We start from the raw sequence: 21666 nt of genomic DNA, 5'->3' as shown, positions 1-21666 counted from the left end.
TAGAAATATTCATTGTAGTTATTCAAAACCTAAATATTTATTCTTTTTTTAAATAAATTTTCAACAGTGACTTAGTTAGTTATTAAATAATACTGTTACAGGTCTAAGAAAGACCCCGTGTCCAGTGAGATGATTCTCCTTTATTTAAATCTCTACCATAAAAAATTACTCTTCCATTTGTAAAACTTTTCTTTCGGGTTTTTAAAGTCGGCTGGAAAGCTTTCCGAGATTACCATACTCCACAAAGCGAAGTCCAAGGTTATTTATTCAACTTTCCCAGATAAGGATAAAAGATATGCCTATATCACTCCCTCTTTCCACGAATTCTTCATTCTCATTCAATAGTAAATTTCTTAGTAGTCTGTGAGACGTGTTGTGGGGACTGGGGTGTTCCGTGTTAGTACTGTTTAGTGTTTAGTCACACTGAATGTTTCATAAAATTTTATGTATACCGCGTGAATTTATAGAAAATAATAAATATATGTTAAAGGTGCAATAAATGTGTTAACTCCTTTCGTGTGTGTTGTTAGTTGTTAAAACATTTTAGGTGAGTTTTGTTTTTTAATTAATAATGTTGTGTGACAAGTTTTTAAGGCACTTGACCGCAGTTCCCGCGTCAACTCAATGTTTAAGTTTTATGCATTTTTGTTATAAGGGTCGTTTCTATGTTAGTACCTAAACTATCGTTAGTTCCCCAGTAAGCCCATAATTTATATACTATGCTTATCAGATATATAATCTTACAACTTTAATTATATTGATATAAATTTTATAAATTGTTCACTAACATAATGCTAATGACATTTTCGTATATTTGAATATCGAATTGGATTTATTTATATAATGTAAACAATTGCACGCTATCCTGCATTGAGCAAGGGAAGTATAATTTTCTAACAACTTTATAGGTATACAATACTGTGCCCATAGATTTTTAGCAGGCAAAAATTTGACCTACTGCAAAATATCGCAAATAGGTATGTTTTATTTTAATATTTACAATAAATATTTACTAAGTCGGTTTCTACATATAAACAAATAATTCACGCTTTTTTGAGAAACGAAACCAGTCAATGAAACCAGTGGGCAGTAGGCATCTAAATTATGTGCAATTCTAAAGTCGAGGATACGAAGACGGAATGTTTGATTAAGCGTATCAAGTCATTAACCTTAGACATTTTCAAGGGATAGGGACTCGCTACATCCATCCTTTATATTGTTATTATTAATTTCGAACAACCTAATGAATTCTCAATATCTCGTAGAATTTATATATTTCTTGTGTTTATCGGCGCATAGCTTTCTCGTTTGTTGAGACAATATTCTAACGTATTGAAGTTAAAAATCAAAGACGTGTTAATATGCAAATAAAGTTTACCACAAAATTTACCTCGCAAATTAAGCATCCTTTTTTGCTGAGGGGAACGGGAACTCTTCAACTTCAACTTTATTTGGCCGTATCGGTGTAATTTGTGTTTTGCTGAGTAAATATATTTAGTTAAAAATATAGCATATTACATAACAATAGCTTTTAATATAGCCTCGTTATTACGATTAATTACACTAATTTTATGCGGTTTTGCTGGTTATTTTATTAGAATTACTCGTGTTATGTTGCACCTGCAAACCACAACTGACCGAAATTTTAGACCGAATGAAATTACATACTTCGCTTACTTACCACAACTATTGGTATAACCCAAGGTTTAATTACCTAATTATTAGCATATATAATTCTCCCGATTGACATAAAATACATGAGCATACATATATTTCTTTTAGTTTTTATTTTTCCATTCTAGGGCTGCCTGGAAGAAATCGCTAATTAGCGATAAAGTCGACCGTTGCCTAATAAGTTATTAGTAATAACTAATGTAACCTGGTTTTTTTATATGTATGTTTAAGGTAACGAAGTGTAAATAAATAAATCAATATGCATGAAAATAGAATCTGTATTATGATGACAATCCAACCACCCCTTAGTTCCTTTGACTGCTACGAGATCACAATATCCCAAAAATACATATAGATATAGATACATTTAATCTATGAGTAAACCCAAATCTGTCAGCCCTAAGCCTGTATGAAAGGTATCATATCGTGTATGATAATCGCATAATCACTTAGTACTTCGTAAACATTACTCAACGCTGAAGACGTTTTCACTGCAAACATTGGAGATTATCAATGAGGTGTGCTTAATCAAGCTCATTTCACTATAAGCATCTAAGAGACATAGGTAGTCTTGTTTTATTTCGTGCGTTTGTCGTCCAGAAAGCAGCAATGAAAAAAACGTAAGCTTATTTAATTATAAAATAATCGTTTTTAGTAATATTATTAATAACAAATATTGTACCACTATTTGACAATACAGTCAGAGCGAGATAATATGAAGCCTTGATAAATTGAATGATAGAATTAAAAAAATCAAATCAATCCAGCTGTTATTGAGAGATCCGTTCTACCAAACAAACAACCAGACTTGTCAGAATTATAATATTATAAGTAAAGATTTCTTAGTAAAGGTATAATTTTTAATTTTGTGATAATTACCTTATTAAAATTTGAAAGAACATGTACATCTCTCGAACATCTCGTTAATATTTGAATAGTTTATTTAAGTCATCCTCTTATAGTTCAAGTATACTAGCAGACCCGGCAAACGTTGTTTTGCCATGTATATTATTTCTAGCAAACATTTTTTTAGTTCAGTAACAATGATCGTAGAGGTGTGAAAATTAAGGGTTGTATGTATTTTTGTAAAAAAACAAAAAAAAACCCTTTACATTTAGATGAATAAAAAATAGATGTTGTCCGATTCGCAGACTAAACCGATATGCACTCAAAATTTCACGATAATCGGTCGAACCATTTTAGACGAGTTTAATTACAAACACCGTGACACGAGAATTTTATTAGATAAATGTTAGATGTATGTAGTCCCCGATAAAGCTTAAATATTTTAAATTGCCTGCAAACCGGTGTGGACCCAATGACGTCACAACGCCGGGACTGAGGCATGACCCACTTGATTTTAACCGAGATATTCCTAGGTTTTTAACCTGAATGCCGTGGTCTATATTTAGAGTCCTTATACACCCCGGACTTACGTACGTTATTAAGAGATAGGGGTCTGTCTCGGCCTTGAACGACTAACAATTTTTTTTATATAATTTGGATAGAGTCTAGGGGATAATGTATCGTAATAATGTTGAAAGATTTTTTTAATTTTTCTTGAATTTATTATTTATACAAATATCTATTATCTATTGTACGCCACGTTTTAATAGTCAACTATTTTTATCATCATGTTCACCCAGGTAGCAAATATAATAAATTTTAATGCACGGCCCGATCATCCCGATCGATAAGATGTAATATAATTCGGTTTTAAGGAATCTAATACGGGAAGCCAGGTAAGGTTAAAGGCTCACAACCCCTCTGGAATTAAAATAAAATATTAAATATTTTCTATACTACTATTTTATTTTGTTACACTTGCACACTAAAATCACAATAAAAAGTGCGTGCGTACAAAGTACACATCAGAAGAGAAACTTTTTGGCAAACTAATTTATACAAATCTAAAATTTTAGATTTCTGAGACTTAGAGGGAGGGAAAAATGAAGATATGTTAGGAATTTAATGAATTTAATTGTCATTAAAATATTAAAAGTGTCGAAAATTAATACAAATATTTGGCATTTTAATTTTCAATTCGTCATTTGAGATTTCAATAAATTATTTTGCATAAAATATAAATACTTACTAATATTTCATAAATTCTCTTTACGAAATTTTATTTTAAAAATAGAATTTCTTTAAGGTAATTCGCCCTTCTCAATCGGTCTCAATCGCTCTCTCCTTTTCTTCGACAAAAACGCTACACAGCTTCGTGACATTACGTAAAAATTTTACCCTCATGCGCCTAAAAAAAGCGCTAAAATCTCCTAGGTCTGGGTCTCGGATTTGTATTTCTGTTTCGTGATTATTTCTTTTATTTAAGGTGATCCTTCTGACACACGCCGTCGGCGTATTGTATCTGTCACCGTAAAATTGTAAACACCGTTAGATTGTAATATATCTCGCGAGATTGTAAACTGTCGAAAGATTGTGAACCTCAACGAACTGCTTACAATTTAAGGTATTATTAAGGCTATATAAAATTCTCGTGTCACAATGTTCGCATACTCCCCCGAAACGGCTCGACCGATTCTTATGAAATTTTTATGCATATTCAGTAAGTCGGTGAATCGGCTACTTTACTATCTTTCAAACCCCTTAGTGATAAGGGGTATCCACACCAAAAAAATTTTTCTTTTTTTATGATACAACACATAAAAATACATACAACCCTTAATTTTCACCCCTCTACCATCAAGCCCTAGTTCTTAATTTTTTATATAACGTCGTTTACTTTTGTCTTTTCCGTATTACTGTAGTAGTGTAATTGCGTAGTAACTAAAAATCACGTTCTGTATTGAGAAATGTTCGCTTTGAAATCTTCGTTCTAAAACCCTTTGTTGTTCAACCTTGCGCATATCAATAAACTATTTTAGCCTCATCGAAGTGCTCTCGAAATACCGAGATATGAAAATTCGACAGATGTGTAAACTCGTAAAATCTGTAGTAGCAGAGAAAACAAACTTGAATTGGCACAGAGCCTAGGTACTGCGGCTGCGGATTTCAAAGACTAGCGCTTAAACGTTTTTTCACACTCTACGAAGAAAGCTAGTTTAGTTAGGCTAAAAATTAAAGCCATCAAAAGCTTTTTTGTAAAAACAAAACCAAGGCTTGTATTTTTACCGTAAAAAGTTGTGAGATTCAATACTTACTGCTAACTTTTACTAGTATTTTTTTTTCTACAAAGTATTAGTAGTATAACATTCTTTTTATTTTTTTGCGATTGAGGGCCAAACTAGCTGCTGTTGTCTCTGGCATAATTACCACTGTGGAACAGTCTGCTCCTCAGCATAATGCTGAGCCAGGGTCAATTACAAACACAGCACACACGTATTACACAATTAAAACTTGATCTTTAAAAGAAAAAAAATTGTTCGATTTATTATTTTTTATATTTATTTTGATCATTGTTATTTTGTGTGTGAGTTTTGTTAGTAAAAAATGTTATATCTATGTCTCGATCCATAAAATAAATAAATCAGTGGCGCAACAACCTCTTTAGGTCTTGGCCTCATATTTTTGAATCTGTTTCATGATCATTTTTAAATCTAATAAGCAAGTAGGTGATCAGCCTCCAGTGCCGGACACACGCCGTCGACTTTTGACTATGTGCGCATTTAACATTTGCTCAAACGGTGAAGGAAAACATCGTGAGGAAACATTCCTTAGACCGAAAACGTCGACGGCTTGTCAGGCTAATCACCTACTTGCCTATTAGATTAACAAATGATCATGAAACAGAGATAGAAACCTGAGGCCCAGACCTAAAAAAAGGTTGTAGCGCCACTGATTAATTTTAGTTTTAATAGAAAAGCCTAGAAAAATCTCGAAATTTTTTGTCAATTAACTATTCGATTTCCGTCATCTAAAATCACTAAACTAAACTACTTGATATAAAAATACATACAGCTAGAAATAATTAAGGTTCATTGGTTATGTTAGTTGTGTCTTAAATGCAAAGTCTGTACTAAGATACTGCAATTGGATTTTGTTGTTTAAAATATATGTTCAGAGTACCTTGGCTTACTAGCGTCATATTGTTTACATAAATGTATTGAAGAATCTATTAATCTATTTGAAGATCAGAAATTATCGTTGTTTATACGAAACTCTGAAATGAAGGGTTTGTTGGAATGTTCAATTGTTTATTAACCAAGAGAAGAATTCTTACACTACATAAACATAAATTTATATATTTGTTTGATAAGTGTTTTATTTAGTTGTTTCCATCACAATATTATAATGCAAGTGCGATTGAGACCGATTGAGAGAGAGAGTGAGAAGGGGGAATTGCCTTCTAGAAATTCTATTTTTAAAATTAAAATTTTAAAATTAAATATTAAAATCTCAAATGACGAATTGTACATTAAAATACCACGTGTTTTTATTACGAGAATAAATTAAAAAAAAAAAATTATAATTTGTATTTAAATTGTCGACATATTTTAGTGACAATTTTTTTAAATCAAATTTCATTAAATTCCTAACATATCTTCCTAGAGGGAGGGACCCTATATGTCTCAGAAATCTAAAGTTTTAAATTTGTATAAATATGAACAAGACTTAAAAATTAGTTTGCCAAGGAAGTTTCACTTCTGACATGTGTACTTTGTACGCACTTTTAAAAAAAAAAAACTATGTATATCATTAAGAAGTACAAGAGGTGACGCGGGCTCCGACTCGCCCATAAATATCATGAGGATATTTCCGAAGTAGAAGTCCTTTTTAAGGAAAGGGGAGACACTGCCAGATCTGTGGCCAAGAAGCTAATCAGATCTTCTTGGCCACAGATCTGGCTGATCGCGTGATTATGCATTATATTTTTTTTTAATTATCACCATCCACCGTTACGTTATAGTTAGTTTAGTAACTTTAAGGACGTTATAATTCCCGAATTCATAACTAAATAAGCTAAAGTAAAGAAAAAAGCTTGCTTAATGCCATAGGCACTACTACTAACTACAATTAACTACAATACGCGAAATAGAACTAATTTGAGTGTACGACCAACCAGGCTCCAAAAGATAAACCACTCCTTATATGGAAATTGTATTCGTTTTTACAACAAACTCCCAAGCGATATTAGAGTATTATCACTAAATAAATTCAAAGCCCTCGTTAAACGGAAATTAATCAATAAAGCGTTTTATAAATTTGAGGAATACTTAAATGATCCTAATCCTTGGGATTGATTTGCTCCAGTTCAAACAGTTTGTATGACAATACTTGGCGATTAAAAAGAGTGGCGGAAAGTTTCTTGCCAGTTCTTCTTACCCGCTCTACGCCCTTGACTTGCGAACTGGTAGTAAATGTAAATTTACAATTAATTTAACTTGACAATTCAAAAGTGTACTCGGTTACCCACTTGAATAAAGATATTTTGAGTTTGAGTTTATTAACATCTCTTTATGGTTTATATTCAAAGTTCAAACATAGAGAAAAATTACATTACTACTGATATCAGATCAACCATACTGCGAAGAGGCTCCTACTGCTTCAGACAGGAACTTTTACCCAACCTGTGATTTTCGCTATCTTATTTGGCCAAAGTTTGGCAGTAAAACGAGTCTATATTGATTTATCTCCACTCCAATAGCGCTCGTATCTACGATCATTTTATTGAGTAGTTGTGATGGCCGGTAGCCATCTGGCCAGTAGTCTATGCAGACAGCAACTTGGAGTTGATATTAAATTCAGAATGCCTGTTTTCTCTTTTAGTCTTACAATGCTTCATAGCTGAATGTAGATCAGGTATACTTATCTAATATATTAAATTCTCGTGTCACAATGTTCGTTCCCATACTCCTTCAAAACGTCTCGACCGATTCTTATAAATATTTTATGCATATTCAGTAAGTCTGAGAATCGGCTACTATACTATCTTTCAAACACCTAAGTGATAAGGGTTGTCCACCCCAAACTTTTTTTCTTTTTTTTTGATACAACATAAAAATACATACAAACCTTAATTTTCACCCCTCTACCATCAACCCCTACTTTTTATTTGTTAATTTAAAACTTATGAATTGAACTCAAAGGTTTATATAGAGAAAAAATTCACAGAACAACCTTTCAAAAAGTTTTCATTCGGGAAAATCGACCAGTCTCCTGGGTGGCATAGCAAAATGATCCATGTTGTTAGGTACTAAAAAGGTAGGCTAAGTAAAATCACATTAAGAAGAAACAAAGTTCGCGGGGGCAGCTAGTATATATTATATATTAGTTTATATCATATTTCGGCCATACAATGCGCAGATACGATGATAACTTGGAGAAACTGGCCGTGGTTGGTAACACAGAAGGCAAAAGATCACGTGGCCGTTCACCAACCAGATGGACCGATCAAGTGAAAGACTCATCGTCCGCAAAACTGCACACTAATAAGAGAGGCGCTGCCCTATAAACCTATAAACAATAAACTACAAGCTCCCACCTTTTCAGAATGCCAAATCATAAAATGACTGCTTCACGACTGATTTGAGAGCGACCGCCGATGCGAAAACCGCTGTGTGAGTTCGAAAAGTGAGTTACAGAATCGCAGGGCTGGACAGAAACCGGTGGGAACAGATTGTTCGCTCCAGATGATTTCGAATCTATTTCATTCCAGATGCTTATAAAGCGTGTTAAATCGGATAATAAACGAGGAAGTTTCACAGCGTTTACCAGACACACGCAATATAAAACAGCAAAGTGAAGAATCTATCATGTAAATAAGTCCGTACATATATTATGTACATAGAATAAAAATAAGTATTTAAATATATAATAGAGATTAGTTTGTAACTTTTTGTTTTAATGTTTAAAATTATTTGGTTTCGCTAATTTACTATATTTGTTATATTCTTCAACCGAGTCCATTCAAAGACTGAAAAGGACAAAACCATTTGAACTAGTGAATTAGTGTTAGTGTACGTTAGTATTAAGTGCTAATCAGTGAGTGGAAAAATAGAACACAAGAACAGAGTGTCTTACCTTTTATAGGGACTGTAAATAGTTGTCGCACACTTTCTTATGTTAAATATCCTTATTAGTAAGGTTATACTTAAATTACTTATTAGTCTTAAGTTAGGCTAGATCGTAATGTTCCATGAAGCCCTAGTAAAGACTATGTATAAAAAAATCTTCAACCGTGCACACGTAGACTATTATCAACTTTTATTTATTTTTATCAATTAATCAATCAAAAGCAAAATACGTTAATTCAGTTTAGATGCGTCTTAGGGCATGCTTATGAATGTCAAAAACGTTTACAAAATTCGCGAAAGAGCAAGACTACGCCATCCGTTCGCAAAACTACCAGGAGGCCTTGTTCTGAGAAGAACGGGCAAGAAACTCAGCAAGTTTTTTTTAGGAGGCTCATCTGATGTTAAGAGACTGCCGCCCGTAGACACCCACATTGCCAAAAGGCTCACGCACTGCCGGTCTTTACAGAACTGGTACGCTCTTTTCTTGAAGGACCCTAAGTCGAACTGGTTTGGAATCCAGAGTCAATTGGATGCGTTTGCTGTAGTGAAAAATACGTTTAATGTATTGCAGACATACAATGCGCGAAAGTCTTCGCCGGCTGGCGTCAGACGAAGGCACCAGTATGGTGGGACTGCGCAGGACTGGCACGGGACGAGTTCGCGTTGAGCTGTTTAATGGGGAACATATTACAATAGATATTGAGGTATGTAAAATAAAATAATAATGTGTCTATTCATTACAATATATAAGATTTGCGAGCCCTTTTAAGGACCGATCTGGTCGCCAAACTCCAAAAAAGTACATTGTTTCTTTCCATTTTTCGTCATCGTTTCTTGAAGTAGGGTGAATAGAAAAAATATATGGTGGAGTTGAGTTGTTTATGTATCCATTTTGAAAGATCGATACACGATTTAAATAACTTCGCTTGATAGAAATAAAATCCAAACATAGTCAATGTTTGACACTTACTTTTATGACAAAAATGTAAATACAACATGATTTTGAAATTTACACGATATATTTTATGGCAAGCCTACAACCGTTTCACAAAAAAAATTGATAAAATTACATGAATTTTATGTTTTGCATAACTAATTGTTATTCCGGGCCGGCGCGCCTCATTGCTCCAGACATAGATAGACATATAAATAGATATTTATACACCCAAGGATTAAGCACAACACCAAATGCTCATCACATCGATGTTCGTCTCAGCCGGGGATAGAACCCGGGTACTAACCACTAGACCAATGAGTCGTCTCTGCGTAATGCGTGTTCATAAACCAGTCCTTTAACCTTTTAAGATTGTGGACGGTGAACGGGTAGCATTAAGCAGCCTATTTAATGTATTGTAAGTAGATGTAGTCTGCGTATATTGTGTCTGGCGAAGTCAAGACTCAAGCGTTACTGTCTGACCAAAGACAACAACCCTTATTTCTTTTTAAAAACAGCCTACGATCAAATATGTGTAATAGTATCTATAAAAAGTAGATTTAAAAAAACTTGGATGCGAAAAAGCAGATCTGTAGACCTTATTTAATCTGTAATGCGCTATCTTAACTCATATACCTACTCATTCGTCTCTTTCTGACCAATTCTATTTACGCTATGATGAAAAGAGATAGATCATTGATTTTGTATGTCAGCCCCATTAGGTCACATATATCACATAGAAGACAGCCGCACGTGAATGAAATACACATAAGCTAGCATAATAAGATGTACAAGGGTTTTTGATTGAATTATTTTTAAAGAAAACACTTTTTTACCGGATTGAAGTTATCTATTATTATAAACTTACAATTATTTTACATAATTTTAAATTTTTCCGACGTTTCGCGTGCTTTACAGCGTGCGTGGTCACGGTGACCTATTTGGTGAATTATTTTTATTAAGTTTGTATAATTTATTATATACAGTAGAACCTCGATAACTTAAACCTCGGTAACATAAAAACCTCTGTTACTTCAAAAAATACTATGTCCCTTCCCATCAGAGCCCAAAACCTCTATAACTTAAAATACGCAACCTCTTTAACTTAAATAAATAATCTCTGTATAGGCCCTCAGTAACTAAAAGAAATGTTTCCACAACCTCTATAACATAAAATTGTTTGAGAATGAGTCATTTTGAAAGAGTGTCAAAACAAATGGTTTCGGGATTTATTGCTTGCACGTGTTTACTAATGTATTGTTAACGTAAACAATACATTACCTATTGTTTGCTTTATCTAAATTCTTCAAAGCTTTGCGGCGGTTAGCTTTGTGACAACGACTTACTTGCATCATAAGTTTTTGATCGTTGTCCTGGAAACATCGCTTTACTTACTGTGTGATAAAACTGTCTTAAAATGAGTACAAAAAGAAAACCAACAACCCTCACCTACGCTGATAAATTAGAAGCTATAGAAGCAGTGAAAAATGGATTGAAAAGGAAAGAAGTAGCGGCTCAGTTTGGAATACATGAGAGTACATTGTCTATCATCATTAAAAAAGAAGCTGAAATCTTGAAGAAACAAGAATCAGGAGAAAGTCTTCAATGTAAAAGACAAAAAATTGCCGAATTCCCTAATTTAGAACAATGTTTGTTTACGTGGTTCAAACAGTGTCGAAACAAAAACATCAGTGTTAGTGGACCCATACTGAAAGAAAAAGCTGAAGAGTTCGCTAATTCTCTGAAAATCAAAAATTTTAAAGCCAGCAATGGCTGGTTACAGAATTTTAAGAAACGGCATGATTTAGCCTTTAACAAAATATGCGGCGAAAGTGCCAGTGTTAGCAAATCAGTCTGCCAAGAATGGAAATCTGAATTACATAATGTAGTGAATGATTATGATCCCAATGATGTTTTTAACGCTGATGAAACGGGTCTATTCTTCAAATGTCTTCCCGACAAAACATTAACATTCAAAAATGAAAAATGTCATGGAGGAAAGCACAGCAAAGAACGACTTACGATTCTGTTTTGTGCAAATTCTACAGGCACAGAAAAACTGAAACCTTTAATTATAGGCCAGTCAAAAAAAACTCGGTGCTTTGCAGGCCTAAAATCACTACCCATGGATTATGAAGCCAATAAAAAAGCATGGATGACAGCCGATCTTTTTAAAAAATGGCTGATTAACATAGATAAGCAAATGGTAACTTCAAATAGAAAAATTATCCTATTTATCGACAACTGCACAGCACATGGGGACATACCACCATTAAAGGCAGTCAAAGTCCAATTTCTTCCACCAAACACAACATCACAACTTCAACCTTTGGATCAGGGAATAATTAAAAATTTTAAAACATTATACAGAAAAGAAGTTGTTAGAAAAATGATAGCTGATATGGAGCAAAATACAATTTCTTCTATCAATGTTCTTCAAGCAATGAGGATGGCGGACAAAGCTTGGCGAAACGTAACACCCCTTGCAGTAAAAAACTGCTTTAGAACCTGTGGTTTTTCTTCAGCACCTCAAGAAATCATTAAAGAGGAAGATAATAATGTGCCTGAAGAATGGAGTAAGCACATGTCTGGGTCAAACATTACTTTTGAAGACTTCGTTACTTGCGATGATGACGTAGCCACAGCAGGGACGTTGACAGAGGGAGAAATATTGGAATCAGTAAACAATTGCATTGAAAGTGATAAAGACGATGATTTTAACGACGAGCCACAAACTTCATCTACAAGTGTATCAATCAACGAAGCAAAAAGAGCTTTAACGACTGTACGATCATTTATAGAGCAGTGTAGCAACATAAAAGATAATGTATTCTCCTCTCTATTTGTAATTGAAAATCAAATCGATTTAGAAACAGTGAATTTTTTAAAACAAAAGAAAATCACAGATTTTTTTAAGTAGACTTAACCTTTAGTTGTTGTTTTATTTTTATGTAATGTAAGTAATGTGAATAAATATGATTACATATTTAATTTTCAGTATTTTATTGAACCCATCCTTCTGATGCATTCGAGTAAAAATGGGAGCCAGGGTACATAGAAACATGTACATACCTCTATATTAACCTTTACCTAACATAGAATCTTGATGACTTAAAACCTCTATAACATAAAATATTTTGTGTTTCCCTTGGACTTTACCTTATGGAGGTTCTACTGTATTTTAATACAATATAGTATTTTATTTTTATCTTATAAAAACATACTATATTTGTAATTCTGTTTAATATTCCAGCGTAAAGCCAGTGGCGCTGATCTTCTGGACAAGGTGTGCGATACCCTGGATATTTTGGAGAAGGATTTCTTTGGACTGTTGCACGCACAGCGCGGTGATCCGCGAGTCTGGGTCGACCTGGGACGACGACTTTCGAAGACCTTTCGAAGTATGATAACATTTTTTATTTGAATAATGAAGTTAAAACAGATATACATAGAATCTTAGTTCAGCAATTTTTATCGCAATCAAGCGAAATGTCAAGCGATAAAAAATATCTGACCATTATTCAACTCGCTATAGAGGGTTTTCACCCATCTCCTTGTCATAACATAGTACAGCATAGTTCCATATCCACTTCAGAACGCAAAAGAGCAGCTTTAGCTCCCCGGTACGGTGAAAAAGAAAAAAAAACGAAGAAATTGGTTATATAAAAATAGGCATGCTTATGTCGTATTAATTATCATAATGTGATAATAATAAGAACAGTTAGACATGGACATAATATTTATTACTCACAAAACACACACACACAGAAACACACAAAATAACAATAATAAAAAAAATGAGAGGTAACAATGTTTTTTCTTCCAAAGACCAAGGTACGTTTTAATTGTGTAATGCGTGTATGCTGTGGTTGTAATTGGCCCTGGCTCAGCATTACGCTGATGAGCAGACTGTTCCACAGCGCTGGTCATTCTGCCAGAGACCACAGCAGCTAGTTTGCGACTGCAAGACGGTTAAGTTTTTAATAATTGTTGCTGTTCGATTGTGTATCAGGCACAATAATCGAAATCTGAGACAAACGCCGTTGTAACGCCACTGTTTTGTTTTTATAATAACAACTTGGATACTGGTACGTAATAAACGTTTTATTATGAATACATGCGCCGAGATGAGCAGTGTTGGCCTAGTGGCTTCAGCGTGCGACTCTCATCCCTTAGGTCGTAGGTTCGATCCCTGACTGTGCACTAATGGATTTTCTTTCTATGTGCACATTTAACACTCGCTCGAACGGTGAAGGAAAACATCGTGAGGACATGTCTTAGACCTAAAAAGTCGACGGCGTATGTCAGGCACTGGAGGCTGATCACCTACTTGCCTATTAGTTTTAATGATCATGAAACACAATCAGAAATCTAAGACCCAGACCTAAACCTAAAGACAGTGGCGTAACTATACCATCTGAGGCCCGTGGCAAATTCTTTTGATTGGACCCTATCAGTAAAAATCTTCACGTTGTACTCAGTTTCATTTTAATAAACTCGTGATTTTCAGCGTACTCAATTTCACGTTGTATAAGTCCACTAACGGCCATATACATCCTCTTTTAGGCGAGAAGGAATGGTCTGTAGTCCCCACGCTAGCCCAATGCATATTGGAGGCTTCACATTCATCCATAGAACATAATTTCTTGGGTCAGGGGCCCGTGGAATTTTGCCAGCCCTGCCACCCTATTGTTACCCCACTGCCTAAAGAGGTTGTGCCACTGATTTTTTTTTTAGATGAGCCGTGGGACGTTCGGTTATCCGTAAAGTTCTATCCTCCGGAGCCATCTGAGTTATACGATGACATCACACGATATCAGCTCAGCCTTGCAGTACGGCGGGACCTAATGGAAGGTGAATAACTTCGGAGCAGTAGATTTGGAGCATTCAAGTATTACGTTACGAATTTTGGGAGGGGGGGGTCCTTTTGTAAACGTTACGATGCGGGGCGGGGATCGAATTACGCGTTATTGTTAATATTATTTTCGACTTTCCAGTACTTTACACCACATAATGGTAACTTTTAGGTATAAAGAGTCACTGGGTGGTCACGAAACGTTTTACTATTGGGTAAAGAAAAACGTTACGGCGCGTTACATGGGGGGGGGGACATCATGTAACGCGCCGTGGGTCAATAATCTCCAAAAATTGCGTGACGTAATACTTGAACGCTCCCCTATCCACACATCCTTCATTTATTTTCATACATTTTTGCAGGCCGTCTCGTCTGCTCCCATATAACGTATGCTCTCCTTGCGTCATACGTATTACAAGCGGAGTTGGGGGACAAGCAAGGGGCGGTTAGCACTAGTACATTATGCGAACACAATGCGATACCGTTTCACGTTCTTAACGAGAGACAGCAAGATAATATCGAACAGCTGTATGCTAAGCATAGGTAAGTTTAGTCCGCACTACAGCGTGAGCGCGCTAGGACCGTGTTTGTAGGGGATAGCCATTCCAGCTATTTCCAAGCACGACTTATGGAACTTCAAGAGAAGAGTACCTTAAAGGCCGACAACGCACTTGCAAGGCTTCTGGTGCAGCAGGTATCCTTAGACACTAAGTGCTCGATTGCCGCCTAACTCATGAAAAAGGTAGCCCTTTTCGTCATCTACCAAATCCGTCGAAGCGTTAAAAGCTGTCGAGAATATTCTACCAGTACAAAGGCGGTCCTAGCACGGTCATGATTTATTGTTTTTTTTTTTTAATGATTGGACAATTCAACACCAATTGACCTAGTCCCATGCTTAGCTGGTGAAGCTTGTGTTATGGGTACTAGGCAACGGATATACATACATATTATAGATAGATAGACATATAAATACATATTTAAACACCCAAGACCTAAGCACAACACCAAATGCTCGATGTTTGTCTCAGCCGGGGATGGAACCCGGGACCCATGGATTCACAGTCAGGGGTACTAACCACTAGACCAATGAGACTATATAGATCTCAGTTAAGCTTAATATCTAACTGTAAGAGCTGTTAAGATAGCTAACGATACACACATACACGAAATTTTCACTCGATTGTCAGAGGCCAAACTCCAGCGGATGCAGAACTGAGTTACTTAGAAAACGCAAAACGATTGCCTTTATACGGCGCTGAAGTTCATAAAGCGAAGGACTCTGAAGATGTCGATATTAATATAGCTGTATCGGCCGCTGGGATCACAGTATTGAGAGATGGGTAAGTCCAAAAAGCTAAAGTGTTTTTTGTTTTGAAGGTAAAAAGAGTTACAATTTCTTAACCACAGGCCCACATAGTTCTATGTAGTATGTACTTAGAATTGTTAAATTCATAATACATATATCAAAAACGTACTGATTTCGTTTCGTTACTAGAAGTTTTTTATTTAAAGTTAATTTAATATAACATAGCCAATTAGGTCCAGCCAGGACCCAGCCTCGCTTAGGTCTAGCCAATCTTACATACAGAAAAAATGGTTAGACATCTATTGAAAATAGATTTAAGTTTGATTGACGTTATATGGCCTAAGAAAAGTTTTTTAAAGCTATTTTAATTTAAAGTTTTGTATCCCACTCTCTAAGACTGAACATACATATTCAAAAAAATTCAATATTAAAAAATCATTTATTCATAATGGTAACAAAATGTACACCTATGAACGTCAAAAAATAAATATACATATATGAAATGATTATAATTGTACATTTACTGCCAGTTCTCAAAACAAGGGCGTAGAACGGAAGGGAAGAACTGGCAATAAACTCTCCGGCACTCTTTTATACATATATGTATATTGTACAGAAACATATATTTTTAAATTCATTAGTACATACCTATATAAATAAATTAAGTACGTGTACATATTTTGTCGGCGTCGGGATGTGACGGCTCCATCGCCCACTGGTTAAAAACCTGTGTGTTTACCAGCCCAATCATTCAACCTCCCTCCTAGTGGGAGTGCCATGCTGTTGCCTTCGGGCTTCAGCCAAATGGACAGGCACGACCGGGGCAGTACCACTGTCTCACAGAAAACCGGCGTGAAATTATGCAACGGTTTACCTAACTCACGTTTCATGCGGTGAATGAGATTCCCGGAGCTCATCCCCACTTCCTTAGAAATATAAAGGTGCAGAATAAACAGCGTACCGATTCTCTTAGGCCACGTTCACACGGCGACCATTCGATTCGATTTTTTCACGTATACGGTTTTACCGTATACGATGCAATCGTTCACACGGCAACCATTCGGTTCCATTTTTTTTTTCGATCAAGGAAATAAAATCCTCGATCAATATTGGAATTCTGTCCTCCATATTGACAACCGACTGATGCAACGCACAAGGGCAACTGCGGGCCACGCGTGCGAGTGCGTACGATTCTCGAATGGGCGAGTCGTGTGAACGAGACAACATGAACATAAGCGCCACTGCGTGTCGTATTCGATAAAATCGTTTCGAGACGCGGCGTTTCCACTGAAAACTTCGCACGGTATACGGTAAAATATATTTATCGAACACGGGATTTTCCCGTATGACCGCCGTGTAAACAATTTTTAAGTTTTCATATATATTCTGTTGTCACTACTCTATTCGATACAATCTCGTATACGGTATACGGGAAAATAATCGCCGTGTGAACGTGGCCTTACCGGCAACACAATTGCAAGCCCTCTGGGTATGTAAGTGTCTAAGAACGGCGGTATCACTTAACATCAGATGAGCCCGTTTGCTCCCTGTAACATAAAAAAACATATAATACTTATAATTTCGTTGCAGAGTGATAATGAATCGTTTCCCATGGACCAAAATACTTAAAATTAGCTACAATAAACGTTCATATACGCTACGTTTGCGTCCCAGTGAGTTTGACGAGTTCGAAACACACTTGACTTTTAAACTACCCTCATCCACCGCGAGCAAACGATTGTGGAGATGTAGCGTGGAACATCATATGTTTTTTCGGTAAGATTTTTTATAGTATATCTTATTAGTCGATGAAATTTAGCAGATACATAGAAATTTATTTTCAACACAGAAGTGTTGGTTTCATTGATTATTCTTCTTAAGGTACCTTAAGAACCTGAAGGATGGAGACTGATAAACATCGAAGTGTTGGGTCTAGGGTGAAATGTTGTATCATTCAGAAACGAAACTTAGCACTATGTATTTGTTTGTGTGACTACTAAAAATTCGCATGTTCTATAATAGCCTAGAACCTTGACAAAGGTCACCTATTGGTGTGAATCACATGCCACACAACAGTTTTCTGACAAAATAATCTGAATTATAAATTAAATTATTATATTTTTTCAGCCGAGAAATTCCAGTAAAAGTTGAGCGTATTAACGGTTTCCCACGGCTCGGGTCGAGACGTCTGTCCTGTCGCAGGACGCTGAGGCAAATGCGTTCTGAAATTCATGCACCCGCGCTTCTACCCGCATGACATTATTCAACTACCCACATGATTATTTAACATATACATAGGGTATTACACATCTTAAATTAATTAAATTGATAACATTGAGTGGAAAGATTGAAGATATATTCACTTATCCGTATATAATATCTCAATAAATATTACTCACTTATGTAATAATTCTAACGTATAAGAAGTATTTATATTTTATAAACTGGTCAGATCAAAGATATCTTTCATTAAGCCTCTAGTTTCTATATATTCATAACATGTTCAGTCGCTTCGCACAGCTGGATATTTATTTTGTTATAGACTAGCCGTCCCCGCGAACTTTGTTTCGCCTTAATATGTTTTACTTAGCCTCCCTTTTTAGTAGTATCATTTTGCTATGCTACCCTATGGAGACTGTTCGCTTTACCGAAATAATAAACAATATTTTTTTTCAATATAAATCCTTCCTGAGTTCAAGAAATTGAACCAACCCTCTTCTATTTTTGCGCTTTCTAATATATTCTGCGATATTTTTTTTATATTGATGTAATAAATACATATTATATTATGTCTTCTACAAATCTGTAGTACCTACGAGATTACGAGCATCACTTTGCTCTATTCTCAATAGTTGCCGCAAAGATATAGTGTCTATGTTTAATATTTTTTCACATCCTGTTAAATTATCGAAGTTTTCCTATGATCTCTATTTTGATAACATTCTATAGCCTATGTTCATCAGGAATAGTGTAGGTAATTTGAAAGATTTTTTCAAATCGGTCTGGTAGTTTTTGTGCTTATTCCATGCAAACAATCAAATCTTTCCTCTTTATAATATTATATATTCAGAAATACTAATTTTTCGTCTCTTTCTGTCAATGTATGTTTAAGCCGAGATAAAAAGGGACAGATGAATACTTTAGTTCAAACGGTGCAATTAGTCCGACTTATTTTATAAATAAGAGGCTATATAATGTCTTGTCCTAGGCTACGTAAGTACGTTTATGAATAAAATTGTTCTAAATAAAACTTTATCTATGTTATTATACCATACCTTAAAGTTAATCGGTTACAATATTGTGTTATAAATAAAACAGTAACCAATTTTGAGTTTTCCATATTATATTGAGAGATATTACATGTATGATATAGCTTTAGACGGATAACGCTTTAAATATATATAAAGCGTCCAAAATTGGTGCCTTCGTCCAGTGTGCCAAAACCATAGATAAGACCGTAACAATATTAGATATAACGAAAACCGACAGTTAACATACCTTAATTTTAAATATAGAATGGCAGAATGACCTGCGAACGAAAATATAATTTGATTGTACTTTGAACATAAAATTACAGATAAAAAATTCTCTGTGACATTACGAAAAATTGTTTTATATAATTATTTGAAAAAAGAATGTCTTTCTTTTTAAATATTTGAAAAAAGAAAGAATTGTTTTACATTCCATAGCCACAATTTTGAAAATGGAATTGTGTTTATACACTAATTACTAATAATAAAATGTATCTATTATTCTATTAGTTACCCTTACTTTTTGATTTCACCAACTATTGAGGCATATTTCGCAATGTTTAATATCAAAATTTTACATATTATGCTATTTGTTGTAACGAGTAGGTATTAGATATATATATTATCTCCTATAGCTATAATTTTAAAAGTGCCATTATTGTTATATGTTATAAAACCCTGTGAAAAAAATGTATATTCAAACTATTAAATTGCGATATAACTGACTCGTAAATATTATTACCAAAACAAATCTATGATGCTTGAGGTCATTTACTTCTAAAGGTCAGAATCAGACATCCTTCGCAAATAGTCTGTGCCGACCGCGGAAACTAAAAAGGGTGTGGCGGTTATGCGATCTAACATTATTCTTATTAGCTATGCGTCATTTCATTTATTCACATTAAGTAGCAATATAAGATAAGTATATGTTGAATTATAATGACGTAACAGTATCATAAACAATAAAAAATATATACCTAGCATTGCAGACGGCCTCAAATCCCACGACAGTTCACTTTCGATGAAATTTGCTATTAGCGCCATCTAGTGAATGTATTCGGTACTAATACTAATATTTACATCAGTTACAGTTAGTATTTCACAGGTTTTTTTGACAGATACATATAATAGGGATTCATAAAGGAGACTAAGCGCGAAGAGTACTCTTTATCAAAATCCAATACATTTTTGACTCGGATTTAGCGCTAGATCTCGGTTCTGAGTCTTACCCATAGATGTTTAAATTAATATTTTAGCTTTGTAATAAGAAATATATAATTTCATATGATTAAGATATTTATTTAACTCCTCTATGTTAAGTAACACGAACAAATATTACTACCTATTCCTTGATTTACATTAGCTAATAAATGAACCGGTTTACTAAACAGTATGACCGGTAATCAAGTTAAAGGAATATTTTTATTTATTTATTTATGCTTTATTACCTTATTCACAAACATACACATAACAAAAATAAAAAAGCCGGTTACAAAAGTTATAAGGCAACGGGCGGCCTTATCGCTAACAAGCGATTTCTTCCAGGCAACCCTAATGTGGAACAATGAAAAATTTATTAATTATAATATTTTCATTCGCCATACTACAAACCACAGTCGTTTTCAAATGTAATTTTTTATTACTATTGTACTCTGTGAATTACATAAATGTAAAAAATTTCATGGATTGCATTGTTTTTGAAATGTTTTTACAAAAAAAAATAGTGAAATACACAGATAACTCACAAACACCAACTACCTCAAATTGCCCAGCACTATCATTTACCATAGTAATAATACCATTTAATAATTTATACACGCCTTATTAACGCCAGGTTTAATGGTCTCTTGAATTATCCTGAATAACCTATTTTCAACTGTGGATCTGTAATAACCTAAGCCACCTCCTTAAAATTGTTTTAAATCTTAGCGTTTACTTTAGTCGAATTAATCGTTACAGTATCTACAACATACATTATTTAGTCGTATTAACGTCGATAAGGACAATATTGCATTTTGATGATTGTTTTTCAATTAAGATTACAAATTACCAATTTCTTTGTTTGTATAACTGTGATAGTATCAATAACCGCTAATTCGGGTCACTTACGGTATTTGTTACCAAGATATTGTATAAAAGCTTCCGCAGTGATCATATATTGAACTGTGTGTCAAAAAGTTTCGTATCCTTTATAATCGAATCAGTAAAATACACATTATGGAAGCGTCAAAGTTAAAAATATTCGTAAGTGTTACTAGTATTAAAATTGTTTCTTCTCTAAGCTACTGTTAGTTTATGAAAAATATATAGATATAAATATATATGTACATATTTATAAAACTACATTTCCAAAATACGAGTCGTAGATTTTTCTATAAAGACAGTATTTGACAGATACAAAAAACTACGACTGTAAGAATTTAAAATCTTGATTAAGCGTGCGTAAACGTGTGATCGTTAGAAGATAACTTAGTAATATAATATTAGGTGCCCGATTTATTTATTATAACGGCGTATAGCCTGTGGATTTGATTCCCGGTGAAACAATAAAGCTGATATTTTCGGTATGTTAATTTATCTTTGAATTTATAATCCGTATAATAATATAAGGTAAATTAATTATGTATAATCAAATAATAAATAATTCTTGATGTTGTACAAATATTGTATAC

The 21666-nt window shown here is 34.4% G+C and overlaps 2 protein-coding genes across 2 annotated transcripts; both read left to right on the top strand.

Moving 5' to 3' along the window:
• The first annotated feature begins 382 nt into the window (after positions 1–382).
• Positions 383–20282, top strand: LOC125050286 (band 4.1-like protein 3). Its single transcript, XM_047650016.1, has 8 exons — positions 383–547; positions 9220–9352; positions 12836–12983; positions 14320–14436; positions 14800–14980; positions 15625–15777; positions 17334–17519; positions 17871–20282. Exons 2-8 carry the CDS (start codon positions 9227–9229, stop codon positions 17998–18000), a joined length of 1041 nt encoding a protein of 346 aa, XP_047505972.1. The 5' UTR covers positions 383–547; positions 9220–9226; the 3' UTR covers positions 18001–20282.
• Positions 10803–12677, top strand: LOC125050285 (tigger transposable element-derived protein 6-like). The gene has a single exon (XM_047650013.1). It carries the CDS (start codon positions 11000–11002, stop codon positions 12500–12502), a length of 1503 nt encoding a protein of 500 aa, XP_047505969.1. The 5' UTR covers positions 10803–10999; the 3' UTR covers positions 12503–12677.
• Positions 20283–21666: the final 1384 nt, after the last annotated feature.

The sequence above is a fragment of the Pieris napi genome, chromosome 6, assembly GCF_905475465.1.
Source record: "Pieris napi chromosome 6, ilPieNapi1.2, whole genome shotgun sequence".
Classification (NCBI taxonomy): Eukaryota; Metazoa; Arthropoda; class Insecta; order Lepidoptera; family Pieridae; genus Pieris; species Pieris napi.
This window is presented reverse-complemented; position numbering and strand designations above follow the sequence as displayed.